An 18734-nucleotide genomic window follows, 5' to 3' on the forward strand; every position below is an offset into this window, starting at 1 on the left:
TCTTGAGTCCCCATGGGATGGGTCCCGCTGGGATGAGGCTGAGACCAGGCATCTGTCTTTACCCAGCATCCTCCCCTCTCCCTTGTTGCTCCTTACTTCGTCAGCAAACCCCTCTGCTTCTAGAAACCCCAATTTAAGATTGTCACCTTGCAAATCTGGTGCCTGTGTTAAAAGTCCTAGCCCCTGTGGTCCTAGTTCGAAATATTCAAGAGAGATAACTGACTTGGAGTGTACCCAGATCACAGTCATCTGTGGCTAGAGGGGGCTAGAGTTGTACCTCAGTAGGATCTGTCTCCCCACTCTTTTCTTGCCTGTCCACAACCCCACATATAAGTTGCAGAGTGAAAAGCTGCAAGACAACGCCTTATGACAGAATATAGACAGGCCTCCATGACAGTCTGAATTCAACCAGCTCACCCCCCAGCTCTGTGTTTCAGGCTTTAAGGTACATTTCTAACACCGCACGGTCAGCAGACTGGGGATGCACAGACTCTGCGTTCAGGAACAATGCTTGGTACATGATAAGAACCCCAAAATGGTGTTGAGAAAAAGGTAGCTACCTTTAAAAGGTAGAGTAAAATCCAAAAATTACATAATGTGCTGGGGTGGAACCTACCAGGTAACTACTGTGTGGAGAGTGTTCACACAGGCCATTCTGTCCCACGTGCTTCATCGACCTTCTGACGACTGCAGATGTATAACAAATCACCCCAAACATATCCATTTTAAAACAACCACTTTATTATTCGCATAGAGTCCAGATCACGAATTTGGGCAGGGATATCGTGGATGGCTTGCTGCTCTCTAATGGCTGACTTTTAGGTGGAAAGGTCTGATGTCTGGTAGGAACTTGACCGCAGGGTCTGGAGCTGTAGGCTTCACACGGACCGGTGGTTGATGATGGCTGTCGGATGTAACACCAGCTGGGCCTGCTGACCAGAGCACTGGGAGGGAGGTTTGGTTTCCAACACAGAACAATGGCCTCTGGTTAGTAAGACTTCTTATGCAGATGTTCTGGGCTCTGCAGGCAAGTGTCCCAAGGCAAGAAAGAGTTCATGGTTTTTATGACTTAGCATGGAAGCCAAACTATCACTTTCACCATATTCAATGAATTAAAAGTAAGTCACCAACCATTCAGGTAAATTCGAAGCTACCTCTTAATGAATTTGGGACAGGGTCTCACGGGCATGGGGGTTCGAGGTGTGGTAGGGGCTATTTCGGGGAAATACCATCACAGGTTTTCTTATTTACTCCTCTTCTCCTCAGAAGTAGGTATCATTTACAAATGAAGATGTGGGCTCAGGTGCATTAAGTACCTTGCCTATTGCAAAGCCAGTGCGTGGCAGAGCTGGACTTCAACCCAGGCTGTACAATGCAGTTATCCTCCGGCAGCTTATGATGTTGCTTATCAGAACAAAGGAAAATGCATTTCCAAGGCCAGTGAAGGATCAGGTGTTAATCTTTTTCTGCCCTATAACTCTGAAGCCAGATCTAATATCTTTCTATATGGGTAATAAAATTCTGGTTTTGTGCATGATGACCTAGGTGCTGCTTCTTTGGAGACTGTGTGATTAATATAGAGATCCATGATGCTTCAGACTTATCCTGGGCAAAAGATGTTGCTGTCTGCCTACCTCCATCCAGTGGGAACATAGCAAATTCAAAAGCCCTCCATAAGGCAACACACAGCCAGTTTATGCCAGCAATGTCTTTCCTACACAGCTCCTTCTGCATCTTCCCCTTAAGTCAAACAAAGAGCGATGGCTTTCCCCAGAGTTGCTCTGATTATTCCCATGATACTCAAAATCTAGGATTTTCAGATGATTCTTCCCACTCATTGCTTAATCTTTAGATGTTTTTGTATGTTTATTCCCCTGCCATTCTTTTTTCCAAGACTACAGAGGGCAAGCATCGCACCTTCCTCCTGTATTAATTGTCCACAACCACACTATATTCTTACAAGTAGCCAATAAGTACTAGGTAGTTCAGAGGGACCTGTGAGATTTATTGTAAGAGGTGTCCCTCGATTTTCCACCGAAAACTTTTTTGTGTTGGGGATTGAACTCAAGAGTTTTACGCTTGCCACACCAATACTTTTCCGTGAAACTATATCCCCAGCCTTTAAGAAGCAATTTTTGAGGGCCTACTATGTACATAACAGGCATTGTGCTAGCTACTAATGACTCAGGTGATCCAGAAGCAAGAATCTAGAAAATCAAACGCGAGCCTTGTGGGCGCTGTGTGGCAGGTCAGTTACAGCAAATCCAGTGTCTAGAAGCAAAATATCCTCTGCCAGATAGAGAGGCCTCCGGAGGCAGCAGGTTGGAGGCACATGCTCTACATAAAGTTACAATCTACCAGTTGTCAGGCGACTCTAGAGCTAGATATTTCAAAAGTCGGATGGGGGCTATTCGATCCTATATATCCTTCTATAAAATGGCTGAGTGGTATTTAGTCCATCCAGACTATCAGGTAGGACAGGACGGTCTTCCTTCTCATTACAGGTTAGCCTTAAAATAATAGGCAAGCTCTCTCCCTCTCTTTGAAGGGCGTTACCCTCTCACCTTTGAAGTGTCCCTAAAAGTCGTGACTTCTGAGATTTCAAGATCCACTGATAGAACCTGGATAAACATGTTTCTAAATTATGGGAAATCATTTTCATTCGTTATCTTTACTCAATAGTCGTACCGTAAATCCTTGATCCAAATATAATCCTAGTGTATAAAACTATTTCCTCAACACACAGTCAACAAGAATCAAACAGTTCTTGTAAATAATTACCTTTGGGATATGAAAGAAAGTGTAAACATTTTATTTGGCAGTTGTTTCGGGACGCGTGAATAAATAAATGGAAAAGTACATATGAATATTTCCTCTCGGAGTAACAGATACCATTAAACGCTTATTTACACTGCAAAGAACAGTTACGTAATGAAACTTTGTCTTATAAAAGGTAACTTCCCACACCACTGGACTGGACAGTTAAGGATGGTGATTCTAGTAGTATTGGCTTTAGCAGTCTCAATGTTGAAAGGTAATTCATCCGCAAGTGTGATAAGAAGAGTCATCATGCATTGAGTTCATCCAGGTCACACGCACTGTAGAAAGTTTCCGATGGCAGCCATGGAATTTGGTGTCTCATGCGCTTAAGTCAACTATGACGTGTTTGTAAATCTGTGTGTTTCCCTTAAAACTGGAAGCGAAGAGAAAATTACGCTTGTTAATGGACACGTGCGTGAACGATCTGGGTGCCTGAACATTTAACTCCTGAAACTTCACAAACTTGGCTTTCTCTGCATCCCAGTTATACACTTGAGTAAAGGAGTAATCGCTTCCCAGAATTGCATATTGGTAATTATTTATCTGAAGAGGCTGGAACACCATGGATCCTCGGGATGGCATCCTCTGAATGTCCTGGAAGGAGGAGCCGCCCCACTTCATGACTTTGGAGTCGCCGATGAATCTGGTCAAGCAAATGTACACATCACCTTTCACAGAGAAGTGCTTCACTGCATACACATCCTCCATGTTGGGAATGTCAGTCTGGTTAATGAATAACTGTGTTGCTTTGCTCCACTGGTAAATAACAGGGCGCTGAGAACTACTGGACAGGATTAAATGAGGTGTTCTGAGGGTCAATGGTGGTCTGGCTATTTCTAGGTATTCCACATCAGTATCCCTGTACCAAGCATGTAAGGATTGGTGGGAGTAGAATCCGTTTCCATTCCATTTGTAAATGGTAGTAAAGCCAGCTTTGGAACTGTCAGCAACGACAAAGTACCAGTTGTCTTCAATCTTGAATGTTTCGATGTCATTGGGTTTTCGAATTTTGAGAACTTCAATATCTTGGATTTTTATGAATTTGTTTGCAAAGCCATCTCGCTTATAGATATGAGAGCCACCAAACAGCTGGGCCACAATGACATAGAGCTGAGTGTCAATGACTATGGGCTTGCACACCACAGTGGACGTGCCTGGGGAAAAAAACAGATGAGACATTAGATGCGTGGCCACCCTCTTTAGAACATGTAAATCAATGGTTCTCAACCTATGGGGTCATGAAAAGGAGGTCAAATAAACCTTTCACAGGGGTCGCCTAAGACCAATGGAAAAATACAGATATTTATGTTACGATTCATAACAGTAGCCAAATTACAGTTATGAATAGCTAAGAAAGTAATTTTATGTCTGGGGGGCCATATAACATGAACTGTATTAAAGGGTCACAGCAACCAGGAAGGTTGAGAACTACTGATGTAAATACACAGGCTGGGGTTGGAAACTTCCACAGAGATCAGCCTAAAAGGAGAGACTCCCTTGGTTAATTAGGCAGGACCAATCTCCAAGACTAAAGCAGCATTGCCCTCAGGATCTGGGTCTTTATAACCACAGGGGCTCGTTATGAACAATGCCATTGTCATGTCACCAGCTCTAGACTTAAAAGACATACAGAACATAAAAGACCAGAATTCTTTCCTTTCACTCCCTGCACTCCTAAGTCTTGTTTTCCCTGACATACCTGATTTAATTTCTCCCTTTGTAATTGAAAGCTGCCATTTCTGAACATACGCTTTATTAGAACATTACATTATTCCAATAACGTTGAGTTAAATGCTATCTTCCATTTCCTTATCTTTGGGTGTGTGTGCATCTGTTTGCTTTCTGAGACTGAGTTTTGCTATGTTGTGACTAAGACTGGATACCTCGGATCCACGCATCTCCAACGTCTTCCTCTCAAATACTAAGGGTAAATATGTGCACTGCCTTTCTTTCTTTTTCTCGGTGATCAAAGCCATCTGGACTCAGAGGGGCTAAATTCTGCTACCAAAAGACAGAGCTGTGATTCAAACATGGGCCTATCAGACTCTTTGGTTTATTTATTTATTTAGACAAGGCCTTGCTATATAGCCTTGGTTGGCCTGAAAGTGTTTACTGCGAACCTTGTTGATCTGGAGCTTTGGAATACTGACTGTAGGAGAAAAATAAAGAGGCAGAGGAACCCTTGTGAGAAGGGAAAGAGGAAGAGGGCACTGCTTCTTAGAATCATTTAGGGAAAATAAAGGGTTGGCCAGTGACCTATGTTAGTGTCTGTTAGCTAAGAGTATGACATTTACGAATACAGTACTATCTCTGAGAAGGAGTTTAATACTTGGAAATCCAAAGACCTACAGAGCAAATCTACCCCAGACTTTTCTGATTATATCTCTAGGGCTCTGAGGGAAGGAGTCCCACAGGAAATCTTTCTACAAAAAGAAATCGAGACTCACATATGTGTGTGCGTGCATGTGTATGTTGCACATGCACCAAACATGTTACCAACTAAGCTATCTCTCCTGCCCCTACTTGCCACTTCTTTCAGAACTAAAGTTATTGGGTAACCTACAGAGGATGACAACTTCTCTGGGGTCAGTTTTCTTTTTTACCCAGTAAGGGTTAGAATGTGTTAGGGAGGCCACCAGATTTCATCTCAGGTGCCCGTGTTGCTGGACAGAGTAATTGTGACTGCCTGGTGAGCTTGTATTGAGAAGAATTCAGTGGCTACATATGTATTCTGCGAGAAATAATGTCACAAGCCGGCAGTGCTGCCTGTCCGTGGTGGAGAGACTAGCTACCATACCATGCTTTATTTGTGGTCTGCATGGTTTGAATATGTGTGAATTCACAAACTCGTACTGAAATGTAATCCTCAGTGGAACAAGATGAAGACACGAGGCTTCTAGGAAGTCATTAAACCACAGCAATGGAGTCCTCATAAAAGGGCTTGAGAGAGTTGTTTTAACGTTTTAGTCTTTCCTGCAGCCCTGTGCATCCATAGAAAAGAGGCTAGATATCTTTGAAGAGGAAAGCAAGTTCTGACAAGACACTGATTCTGTTGCACTTCCCAGCTCCCGGATCTGTGAGAAATACATTTCTGATATTTATAAATAACCCAGCCCAAGGCATTCCATTACAGTACCAGGACCAGGCTAAACTATCATTTAAGGTAAGCCTTCTGAAGATCTACAAGCCCACAACTCATTCCTTTCAAGTTCTAGTCTGCAGTGGCATCCACAGCAAGCTGAGCATGGTGACACATGCATGTAATTCTAATGCTTGGGCTGAAGCAGGAGGGTTGTGGGTTCAAGGCCAGCCTTGATGACACAGCAAGATCCTGACACAAACAGTGTAATGTGAACACATCAGATGACCTCAGTTTAGACAGCACAGAGGCTGCTACACATTGGAAAAACACAAAGAAAGAGAAGCTTGACCTACCTAAAAAAAAAAAAAAAAGAAAGAAAGAAAGAAAAAGAAAGAAAGGAAGAAAGAAAGGAAGAAAGAAAGGAAGAAAGAAAGGAAGAAAGAAAGGAAAAAAGAAAGAAAGGACTATTTGGATATCTGATAATGGATGAGTTTATGACCACTGGAAAAATCTAATTAATAATTATAACCCTTTGTACTTTGTCTAGTGCTAAGTCTTCTGCCCTCCTTTGTTGGCCTTCACAATCTTTTTTGCTTCCGCTTCCTGAGTTCTAGGATTACACAAGTGTGGCACCAAGCCCAGCTAATGATGGCCTTTTATGAGAAGGTCTGGGTGTTCTTAGGAGCAGGCTTTGAGATGTTAGAAAACAACTGCTTTTCAGAACTCTTTTGATTGATATTTTACAATTTTAAAAACTGTTGAAATGGGAACAAAACTTAAGGTGTCTCCCACCTGGGAACAAATGTAATTTATGAACAAATTAAGAAAAAATGTTGACAACAGATTTACATACTGCAGGGTTTCTCATAATCTCTGATATGTTTATAATTAATCTCCAAGAGGGAGAGATGACTTACAGATTTATTGGTCTACAAAACCCTTTTTGTTTCAAGGAATACATTAACATCTTATTTAAAATATGCAACAGAGTTTGAAAGTTGATCTAAAATAGTCTTCCTTACTTAATCACTTACTTTCAATTCAAGCAGATTTAGTTATAATAATTATATAATAATATAATAATTATAGTGATAACCATATTTTTGTATCATATACTCTCATGTCCTTTCTCAAAGCTAGAAACAGGAAATGACTTATTTCCACTTTCTTCCCTTTCCTTTTATTTTTAAAAAGCCCCCCCCCGCCGTGTGTGTGTGTGTGTGTGTGTGTGTGTGTGTGTGTGTGTGTGTGTGTGCGCGCGCGCGCATGCGCGCATGTGACATTATTTGTACATATGTGCATCGAGGATGCACTCATCTATGTGTGCATGTGTGAAGGTCAGAGGTCAGTGTTGGGCACCTTCCTCAAATGCTTCACTGGTTTGAGACGGGGTCTCTCACTCGACCCGGAGCTCACTGATTGGCCCGACTGGCTACAGCCCCCAGGCTCTCCAATGCAGAGCTTACAGAGAGTTGCCTGCCATTATGGCTTTTTACAAGGGTGCTAGAGGTCTAACTGAGTTCTTCCTCTTTGTGCAGTGACTGCTGTACCCAGCGAGCCTTCTCCCCAGCCCCTTCGCACACAAAAGAGTTTGTCATTTGTTTGAAACAGGGTCTTATTACGTAGCTGAGCTCTGCTTCCTGATCCCATCGGCCTGGCCCAGTCTCCTGAGAGACGGAATCTCATATGAGTACTACCAGGCTCGGTTTACTTTATCTGCTTATTTTACAGTTAACAACAATGAGGATAGAGTGAAGGCGATGGGTTTATCTAGCCAAACAGTCGGAGAACCTAGATTAGAATTAATCACTGCGATCCAGCACTTTACTCTGAAGAAATATATTCCTCCTTCTAGAGTATATGTTGTATACTCAGTACTATACTACGTTTCTTTTCTTTTTTCTATTTTTTTAAGATTTGTTTATATATATATATATATATATATATATATATATATATATATGAGTGCTCTATCTGCATGTACACCTATACGCCAGAAGAGGGCATCAGAACTCCTTATAGATGGTTGTGAGTCACCATGTGGCTGCTGGGAATTGAACTCAGGACCTCTGGAAGAGCAGCCAGTGGCTCTTAATGGCTGAGGCATCTCTCCAGCCCCTATGCTATGTTTCTTGAATATATAATCACGTTTCCTTACTAACAATCCTGTGAGTTAGATAATACTCTTATTTACAAGGAGAGGAACTAAAGATTTGTTAAAGTTGAGCAGGCAGTCTCAAATCACTTAGTTAAAAGTTGGGATTAACACCAGTAAGACTAGTTGGACTTAGTCTTCATAAACTCCTCTGATTCTGTTGCCCTCTGTCAAAGCAGTTTAATGCTCTAGTCAATATTGTTAGGTTTTTCACACCTGTAATGTTGTCATAATTCGAAGGTCTTTCACATGGTCCCATTCCAGGAAAATGCATTTTCCAGTAAAAGGCTGAGCAATGACTACATATTCATCATTCAAATAAGAAAAGGTATCTATGGACAGTGACTGATAAGGCAGGTCTTGGGACTTTGCAAATTCTGCAAAAATAGGAAAAGAAGATGAATAAATGTGAGGTAATACTAATACCTCGCTTCCTGGCTAGATCCCAAATACCTGTAAGTCATATATTTACTTCGGAGAAATAATAAAATGGCAATTCTACAATTTTGAAGCATGTAGAGTTTTAAAGGCTCATAATGTCTCCACACATTAAACCGCTCAAATGGTTCTTAACAAATTTAAAAAAATCAATTTTTATACGTGCAAAAAAGGGAGCCTTTTAAATAATTTTCTGCTGTAGAAATGGTTTTCAATACATTACCTGTAATGATACAGTCAAAATCCTTGGGGGAGAGGCTATTGATTTTACGTTTCTTATATTCCGGTGGCCCTTCGCAGTAGATGTCTTCCACGGTTGCATTGGTGTGGCCGAGCCATTCCACCAGCCACTTCAGCTTACAGTCACAGTTAAATGAGTTCCCTCTTAGGTCCCTGGAACAGAAACGTCTGCTGCATTTGCAGTACACGGGTCCTGTCATGACCCACGCATGACGTCAACTCCAGCATTAAACTGCACGAGCTGAACGTCACTGCTTATTCAGTCTGGGCTCAGAAGCTGATCGCACAGCACCCTAAGGGCCACCCAGAACCTAGTAACCTGGTTTTGTCTGGATTCAGTGGTCTCTTAGACTAGAAGAGTAGAGTCAATGGAAATAGCATATGAGTCATATATGTAAGTTGTATTTTTTTTAAATAGGGGCACTAAAGACGTGTAAAAAGAAACAGGTATCGTTCATTTTAAAGTTTTGTTTACTCTAACACATTCAAAATTTCATCATCTAGATGTGTAATCAATTTAAACATTATCAAGATGGCCTATTGATTAATCAATAGTCTATCCTCTCTCTCTCTCTCTCTCTCTCTCTCTCTCTCTCTCTCTCTTTCTCTCTCTCTCTCTCTCAGTATTATCTTTGAGGTCCTCTGAATAGTTTATGCTAAATTTTGCATCAGAAATGCAACGATCTATGTTTAGGGTTCATAAAGTTCATAGTTCGAAAATAGATTCATATACCTAAGTTGTTCCAAATGCAATTATCTTCAAATATAATAAAATGAGAAAAGTGCGATTTAAATCTTTAAAAGATATTAAGGATCTTGATGCATGCTTAGTCTATTAAAAGGCCAGGGCTCGGTCCCTTGGACACAGATAAATAAATAGATGAATAGATGTAAAATGTAAAGTGCTTCATTTGAACTAGCACACACCCCAGGAGCCCCCTGGCTGTGAGCGTCCAGTAGCTACCTTCTTGGGCCTGGAGGACAGAATGTGGTGACTGCTGTCTGATAGTTAATTAAATCCAGTGAGCCACTGGCTTTTCTTCTTCATAGACACAGTTAATCCTGATCCTATTCTGTGGCCTACAAATTCCACTTTAATAAGAAATGACTTCACCACAGAAGAGTTAATGCAGACATAATACCTAGGGCAGCCTGTGCCTGGAATAAGCTATATGGCAGAGTTTAAGTTTCCAGTTATGGCCTTGGATCACCAAGCTCTCTTTTTCTCTGCGTCTGTGCTGGTTTTCCAACTTCTTTTCTGGACACACAGAATCCTTAAGATAGGCGCTTCCCACTCTTTATGCAGCACATACATAATTTTAAACACAAGAGTATTTAACTATTTCTTAAAGTCCATGTCCATTAAAAAAAAATCAACAGAAGATCCTTGAAAAGATAAGTTATCATGCATCCTTGTACTTCTGAAATGATTCCTGATTTGGCTTAAACCCATTCTGGGATTCTCGGGGGGGGGGGGTCTGAGCCAAATTTTAAGTGTTCCGTTGACAGAGGATGGGAAAGAAGCCCCATCATGAACTATATTCCAAGTAAGCCACAGGGCATCATCTAACTTTCAAAACATTCCCAGAGTGACCTCATCTCTAGAGTAGCGGCCCTTCTGGGCTCTGGTAAACCAGGGCAGATAACTGATCTGTCAGCTCTCTCTCAAGGAGGTTTCTTGATTCCGGCACTTGCTTGGAAATAAACCAGTTTTCAGGAATTGGGAAAGCAGGCATGAGAGTGGAGCTGGGGACAACTGCAAAGAACAAAGAAAGGTTTTCATTAGCTTCTTGATTTGAAGCTAAATTCTGGGCTTAGAAGGAAATTCTTAATTCAGAATTTGCTGTTATTAAAAAAAGCTGTTTTGGAGACATGGATATCGATAGGCGTATAGATACATATCCTCTCTCTGTGTGTACATATATCATTATATTTACTTTATTAGTCCCATCATGGTACATTTATATTTATTTCATTTCCTCTCTATATTCTATAGCAAACTAAAGCGATAATAAAAAAATGTTCTTACACATCTTCTCATCTGTTCCTATATTCTGCTCTGTTTATATTTTATTTTATTTATATTCTACTTTATGACATTTAAATGCCCTGCTAATGTTCTGGAAGACATTTAAGGAGAGACTAAATTGCTTTTGGGAGGACTGGGCATATAGAAGTTGCTTTTCTTACAGCAAAATATACAAATTCCTTGAGAAGATCTTTCACTCGAGGCTTAAAAGTCAAAGTTTGAAAGCTCTTTTGTTTGAAAAGGGGTCAAAAGTAATTAAGTTCATTCCCTTCCCGGGGCTTAAGCCAAATTCCTAGGGATTAAGCCTAGGGTTGTTGTTCAGGCTAATGAGAGAAAAGGCAAACTCCCCTCCCTTCCCCCACTTCCTGCTCCATTTCTGCTGCCTGACCAACCCATGGGTGTAACCTTTCATCTTACTCTGTCAGTTTCTCAGACTCCTTTATGTTTTTTCTTTGTAGCCCTACTTCCTGGACTTCATGAGAAAAAAGAAAAGAGAGAGAGAGAGATTTTGTAATTGTTGTGGAGGTCTCCTCTCTAGGCTCCCCCAGTGACCCTTACGATCGCCCCTAAAGATAGGCACGCACTTGGTCAGAGTAATGCCTGGGTACTGTCTATTCAGAGTTTCCTAGGCTAAATCACAAAGGCGTTTAATGTAGTCTGGGTAGATGCAGGAGTGACGTCAATGAAAACATTCTAATTTTAAAGCCAATTAAAAATACTAATCATCAATATCAGGTCTTATTAATTATTTTAAATTAATTAGCCAGTGATTTCTTAGGTCCTCTTACACATTTGTTAAAGAATCCAGGCCTTTGAAAATGTCTTTTGGGAGTGTCTGGAGATTGTTGTTTGCAAGACTCCTAGGAAAAGAAAAAAAAAAGAGTGATACAAAAATGTAGCGAAAATTCAATAAATGCATTTATGATAAAGCTTACTTATAAGTTCTTTTTAAAAATCATTTTCAATCTGTTAAGTTGTGGGAATTCAAACCCAAGACAAGATTCATATTTAATATACTAAAGTGGACCTGGTCTCCAGGTTCTCCCAGCATCCCTCAGTTCCCTCTTGGCCTACCCTACCCCCACTTCCCAGCCCAGGACTCGGCTTCCCCTCCCTAAGAGGCTCTTTCTTATACATTGGTCCCACTTCTCTCTGTGGTCCCTTTTCTCTCCTTCTTCTCCCCTTCCTCATGGCGACTTCTCTGGCCTTCTTCCTTGGGACCAGTGAACTGGCCTCAGAGCTGTTTCCCGATAGACCTGCCTTTATATACACTCTATAATCTGGCTTGAATTGGCTCATTTCACACAAGGAGAATAACTTATATTCACACAATAACTTATATTACATATGTAGTACTTTTATTTTCCCAAGATATTACTCAAATTTCTGTTGTTGAATTTTCAGTCTCTGACCTCTTCCCTTCAATATCCACTCGGCACTGACGTAACACTTGATACTTCTTGATATCTTAAGGCAATAGCAACATTGAACCATCAGCAGAATAGTGCTTGGGTGTCCCTCTTAGAATTCATAACCCGAGACTCTGCAGAGAGAGGTCCAGCCTAGTGGATGCTTCCCAAGCGATGCCTGACTACACCGGATGATAATGTCCACCTCCAAATGCCCTTCCTCTTTTGGCTGGGACTTTGACTTCCTTCATTCCCCGCCGATCCAGTCCCTTGCTTCAGAGGGCAGCTAAACTCCCAATCCCTTTGCCTTCGTGGGCTTTCTTCTCTCCAAAGTGTGTTCCCTTGTTTCTGGTTTTCCATTTCCGCAAAAGGCTTTCTCACTAATGTCCATCCTTCCTCTTTAATTATTCCCTTCTCTTGACTCTTACCCTGTCATCACACAATTATTTTCTTTCTCTTCTTAGTCACTGTTACGCAAATAACTAGAATGCGTCTGCTAACTAACGGTTACCAACCAGAAGCCAGAATACAGTGCTGCTAGTAACAAGGTAAGAGAAATGAATGCACACGACAGAAAAGTGAACATGAGTGATCAAGTTCTGGAGACGGCACAAGGTACTGACGCTTTTGGGGTTTTGCTAGCACGTTTGATTTATTCTCACAATAGCATTTAACTCTAGAACAGAAGGGGCCTCTTGCTGGTCTCAAAAGCCCTTGAAAAATCCTCTCGACTTCCTTTTAAAATATTCTTCTAGGTTCTATCTCTCTCTTACTTCCTCTACTTAAATATGAGATTTTTTTTTTCACATTCGAGCATTCCTGACTTTTTAGAACTTACTTTAAAGTTCGTTATGCTATTTGTTGGTTTTAGAAATCACTACTAGATGACATAACTTTTTTTTTCAGTGAGCTATGGAATGTAAGAATGGGAAACAAATTAGGATGTTTAGGTCTCCATGACAATGGGTTTGGTGATGAAGGGCATGGCTTTGCAGTCAGTTTGAGCTGGGTGGAAATCAGAACTCCACCACTTTGTAGCTGGATGGCTTCTGTTCTGCATCCTCTCTAACAAACATACCACAGGGGTATTGAACGTCTGCTACAGGTCCATGTGCACAGCCTTGGTCCTCAGCCTCGGTTGTGTTATTAGGAAATGGTAGAAATGTTAAGAAGTGGAGCCTAGTGGGAGGTCACTTGGGCTTTGTCCTTGAAAGAAGACTGTGACTGGTCCTAACCTGTGCTGGTTAGGTTTTGTTAACTTGACCCGAACCAGAGTCATCAGAGAGGGGGGGAACCTCAATTGAGAAAATGCTTCCATCCGATTGGCCTGTAGGCAGGCCTGTGGGACATTTTCTTGATGGATGATTGATGTGGAAAGGCCCAGCCCACTGTGGGCAGTGCCATCCCTGGGCAGGTGCTCCTGGGATGGGTAAGAAAACTGAGGAACAAGTCAACAAGCAGCATGGCTGGCTTCTGCTTCAGCTCTTGCCTTCAGGTTTGGCTTCCCTCAAGAGACTATGATTCAGGAGATGTAGGCCAAATAAACCCTTTCCTCCTCAAGTTGCTTTTGGTCGTGGTATTTATCACAGTGATAGAAAAGTAACCAATGCACTTCCCATTTCTCTCTGTTTTCTGAATGTTAAGAGTTTAACTCCTCAACATATGCCCACCATGATGTGCTGCCATAGGCTCAAACCAAACATGAACTGAGACTTCTATCGGTGGGAACAACAGTATCTCATCTTGAATATTGTTAGAACAAGAGAAATGAAAAAGAAAGAAAACAAGATAGCCTAGGATAATATTTAGTATCGAGATTGCTCTTTAAAATGGGGGTGGGGAAACGGAGGGGGAGTGCAAGGGAAAGGGCAAAGGCTCCTGTGTGCATATTGTCCAGGAAGTCATTTTTGGAAAATGGACTGCAGGAATGTACTGTCATGGCCGTCCACACATAGCAGCAATGATGAGCAATGTGAAGGTTAGTTACAGACAAAAGGATGGCACTTCCCAGGTTTGATGAACAGTAAGACTGAGAAAGCTGGACTAAGAGAGGAAATAAGCCTGAGTCACGACAAAGGCTTTCCTGTCTGTTCAGCCTTGGACTGGATTTCAGATCGCTTCTCTGGGTCTCTGGGAAGCCCCAGAGCCATCAGGTCGATTTAGAGGAGCAGAACACAGGCAGAGAGGTGTGAGCAGAGACTCACCAAGGAACCAAAGTCTGGGAATAACTCTACAGAAAACTGAATGGATTCGGAGGAAGAACGTGTTTCTAGTGCAGCTTGAATGGGAAGTGGAGAAAAATACATCACGGGCTCAGGAGGGGATCCGCAAACTGGTAAACTCGAGGTGGGTTAGAGAACTACCCAAGGGCCAGTTAAGAGTGTTTAACAATTCCCAGACGAGGAGAAGGTGGAAACCTTAGCCAGCATTCCATTGCATAAGCAAGGGAAGAGCTTTCATCTGCCTTTGACTTTGGCCGTGCAGAACTGGAAGCAACTGGCATCTTTTTAAATAAGGAGTTGTGTAAATAAACAAGTGTTCACAATTAACACAGATTATTTTGTAGATTCACAAAAGAGGGCCCGATCCCGATGCATTACAAAATGCCTAAGTGAAAATAAATATGGAATAAGTATGTAGAGTGTAGTCCAGGCAGAGAGAGGATATAGGTCTGAAGATGTACAGAGGAAGGTCTGTGGAGATTGAGAAACTGTTGATTGAGTGTCCTGTGCCCTAAAAGAGCCAGCAGTGAGGAGGGTTCAGGGCCTCCTGGATCCACCACAGGCACCTGAGGGCTTCAGGGAGACTCTCCACAGAGGACAGACACCTAGGGCATCAGGCCGGGGCTACTAAGGAGAAACACAGCTGTTGGCAGTTTGCTCAACATTTGTTTTTTACCCAAAAGGGTGAAGAGAATGAGGCCTGGGGCCTGTTATGTAGCTGGGACATCTATAGAGCCTGAGAGAGCACTGTTTGCTTTAAGACTAGGCTTCTACTACAGTAGTTAGGATTATCCGACCCTTCATATTCTACCTCAGTGTCAAGTTCTCCAGCCTGTATTACATTTTCTCGGCACCCCCCACCTCCCCCCAGCCTGCCTGCCAGCCAGCTTCACGGAGAAACAATTTCACATTGGTCTCATACCTGGTCTCTTCATTGGGACACTCTGGTAAGAGCAAGAGTTAGATCGGATCCAGACTTTAATACTAACCATGAGAATACTTCTTAGAACTAAGAATAAGAAAAATTTGGACTGTAAAAGAGAAAGAGTCTGGGGACAGAGGTGTCAGTTGACTTTCAGTTGGGATGAGCAGAGGAACAGTACGTTCTTGCCTTGACCCAGGCCTGCCTCCATCAGATTCACCTGCCTCCATCAGATTCACTATAAGACTCCCCAGATCAGCTCCAGAGTGCAGTGCAAACTGGTGTGAGCAGGGAAATGGGGGGCACGCTTGAGTTTTGGAGGTTTTCTATGAAGCCAGTTCCTCTTGGGTCAGGATGATCTACGACTCCTAATCTTGCTCCTAAATCACATCTCCACACCTTCCCCTGCGAAAGACTTATGGCTTCATCTCTAACAACAGTCACATGATTCTGGAAGCAGTGCTTTAAGCCACATGTGCTTAGGAGTCACTACCTCTGACAAGGGACTTTTCTAGGAAGTCCAAAGACACGGAGTGTCAGGCGGGGCTAGTGGACTACAGAAGACAGGACCGTGAGAGACTGAGGAAAGCATTTCCTCACTGCTGGCTACTCCTTCGATTGTTCTGATTTGAGAGCTCAAAGAATGTCATCAATATATACCTTCAAATGAATAAAGAATGTGGAAAGGCAGTCAGGGAGGGAGAGAGTCAGGGAGGGAGGGAGGGAAGGAGAGGCAGGGAGAGGAGCAGCAAGGTAGGGAGAGAAGCAGGGTGGGGGGAGAAGGAGAGGGGCAGGGATGGAGAGAGAGGGGTAGGCTGGGGATGGGGGAGAGAGTAGGGTGGGGAGAGAGGAAGAGGGGCAGGGATGAAGGGAGGCAGGCAGGAGGAGAGGGAGAGGGGCAGGGAAGGAGGGAGGGAGGGAGAGAGGGAAGCAGGGAGTCCGCAGTGGGTGAGAGGAAGCTCACTTATCTAGACATAGGAAAGAGCAGATGCCACTTCTCCAGGATTCAGTCGTGTGAGCTCATCCCCAAAGACATTATTGAAAATTAAACCATTTCCTAGAGATACCGCCAAACCCAGGCTAATTTCCCACCCTCAATACCATTAGCATAGGATTTGGGGAGATTATACTCTTTCATGAGCTTAAAGGTGCAAATCTTACTCAAACCATAGTGGCCTATTTAACGGTTAAGATCTGAATAGTTGGTATAGATTTGAATTTTTCAAACGAGCATGTATTCTTTTTTTTTTTTTAATTTGGAATAAAAGAATAGCTTGTAGGCAATGACAATCAATTTGCTAAATGCTCTTCTTGATTTCTGGTAATACTCAGTGGCCCTTTCAGTAACACTGAACTGTCACTGTGGCTGTGGACCTGTGGGGCCAGGACTGTTTGCACAGGTATGCGGAAGTATTAGAGGGTAAGTGTCTGCAGTCTGTCTGTTGTGGAATAGCTGCTACGTGCTGAGCACTGCCGGGGACAGGACAGATGTCTGCAATATCTCAAAAGCAAGGATACCCCTGTGTTCCAAATCAGTTAAGAAGTCTTCGTGTTAGCCTTAGTGTTGACAGGCTTGTGAGGATGTAGTGCGGTATCGTGGATAAAGGGGGATTTCTGCCACCTGTCTCCCTAGGTTCAAAGCCTGGGGCAGGTCATTAGCCCTCCTGTTTCCAGATTACTCATAGGTAAAATGATGGTGTTAGTAATCTGTAAACTGATGGTGAGGGCTGGGAGTGCAGCTTGGGAAGTAGAGTGCTTGCCTAGGATGTAGATCAGTTGCTAGGATGCTTGACTAGCATGCGCAAATCCCTGAGTTCAAGCCCCAGCACTGCATTAACCAGGCATGGTGATATATGCCTGCAATCCCATAACTTGGGAGGTAAAAGAAGGAGGATGGGAAGGCTTAAGGTCACGCTTGGCTACGTAGTGAATTTAAGCCCATATAAGGGGACATAAGGCCCCTTGACTTGAAAAGAAAGAAAAGCAATACCCCCTCTCTCTGTCTATATCTATATCATCTGGATCTATATCTGGAACCCAATTGCTCTCAGAGTATCACTGGTGATCTTGTCCAGAGATGCTCCAGTGGAAAGGACAGTGAGAAACACTGCAGTGGGAACGAGGGGTCAACTAGCACATCTCGGGTATGAGTAATCAAGAGGAAAGGAGGCCCCAAAGTTGAGTGATGAGGGCTATTAAGTTCCAGTTAATTAACTATAACTGTCCACTGACAGTGAGGCAAGCCAGATGCTTGAGAACACCTAGCTCTCAAGCTTGTTTGGAGATTAAATGGGTGAACAGCTGCACAGCGGTGAGCGTGCATCCGCAGGGAGACGCTAACACATCAGTCCTGGATTAGGGCTGAAAATGCACAGTGCCCTGTCTGCATTTTGCATCAAACTAGAATATCAGTATGTGAAGCTGCAGGTCGCTAGAGACACGAGCTCAAGTCGAGGATGGTTGCAGGGGGGGTGGGAGCATCCCAGATGGCTGTGGGTGTTGCTTTCTTAGCAGCACAGCTCTGCAGCACTGAAACAAATGTGCTGTCTGATCCAGTCTAGTTTGCCATAGCGGCGATTTTCCAGTAGGTTCCATTGCCACAATCAAAGGTTTTCTCAGGCAAACCATGAGAAAGAACACTACGGCAGATGGAATGATGGGATGCCTGCCTTCCAGAGTGCCTGACGCTGGTCGGTTAGCCTCAAGGCAACTAGGCCTTCAATGGAGGCAATACCTCAGGTGATCTGAGCCCTGGGCTGTAGGTGCACTCTAAAGTGAAGCTACACTTTTGAGAACCCCTATCGACCCGGAAACTGTCACTATGGAAAAACTGGGGGATGATGAGATGAGGGCATTTGTGAAAGCAGTTCCATAGGATGGGAAGGTGGTGGTCTCACTCAGCCATGGACATCCACAGTGCTGTGTGCTTTGTTCCTAACTCTGTGTCTTGGTACAGAGAACCACACACTACAGATCCCTTGCCACAAGACGCCATATGCTGCTACCTTTGAATTTGGCCAATAAAAAGGCCATCACCAGAAGTGAGCCACTCCCAGTGCCTTAGCCTCGAACTTCCCCAAGCTGTGAACTGAATCCCCCAGTATTTAATTAGCATTATAGACGTATCCCCATATAATAATAGGACACTCAGAATAAAACAATTCAGAGAGAGTCTTAATACTTTTATAGGAGCCGAATTACCAAAATATGCTATTACACCTGGCTATTTTTTAAATTGTGCTTTCTGAGGCTAGAACTCGGGATGCCAGGCACATAAGCATCTTACTGACTGAGTTATCTATAGTGACCTTCAAATAGTCTGTAAATGCCCTTACAGAAGTCAGCCTAGCAAGACAAATATACAAAGGGATACAAGTTCATTGTTTCTTTAGGAATGGACCCAGTCTTTGCAGCCAG

General features: G+C 42.9%; 1 protein-coding gene across 1 annotated transcript in view; it reads right to left on the bottom strand.

The window, feature by feature from the left end:
* Nucleotides 1-2789: 2789 nt before the first annotated feature.
* Lgi1 (leucine rich glioma inactivated 1) overlaps nt 2790-18734 on the bottom strand; it is a 41748-nt gene continuing 25803 nt past the window's right edge. The window contains 5 exon segments of the mRNA XM_032891837.1: nt 2790-3974; nt 8274-8297; nt 8300-8434; nt 8719-8888; nt 11553-11624. Coding sequence (XP_032747728.1) covers nt 3139-3974; nt 8274-8297; nt 8300-8434; nt 8719-8888; nt 11553-11624 — 1237 coding nt within the window. The 3' untranslated portion in view covers nt 2790-3138.

Source organism: Rattus rattus, chromosome 2 (genome assembly GCF_011064425.1).
Source record: "Rattus rattus isolate New Zealand chromosome 2, Rrattus_CSIRO_v1, whole genome shotgun sequence".
Taxonomy (NCBI): domain Eukaryota; kingdom Metazoa; phylum Chordata; class Mammalia; order Rodentia; family Muridae; genus Rattus; species Rattus rattus.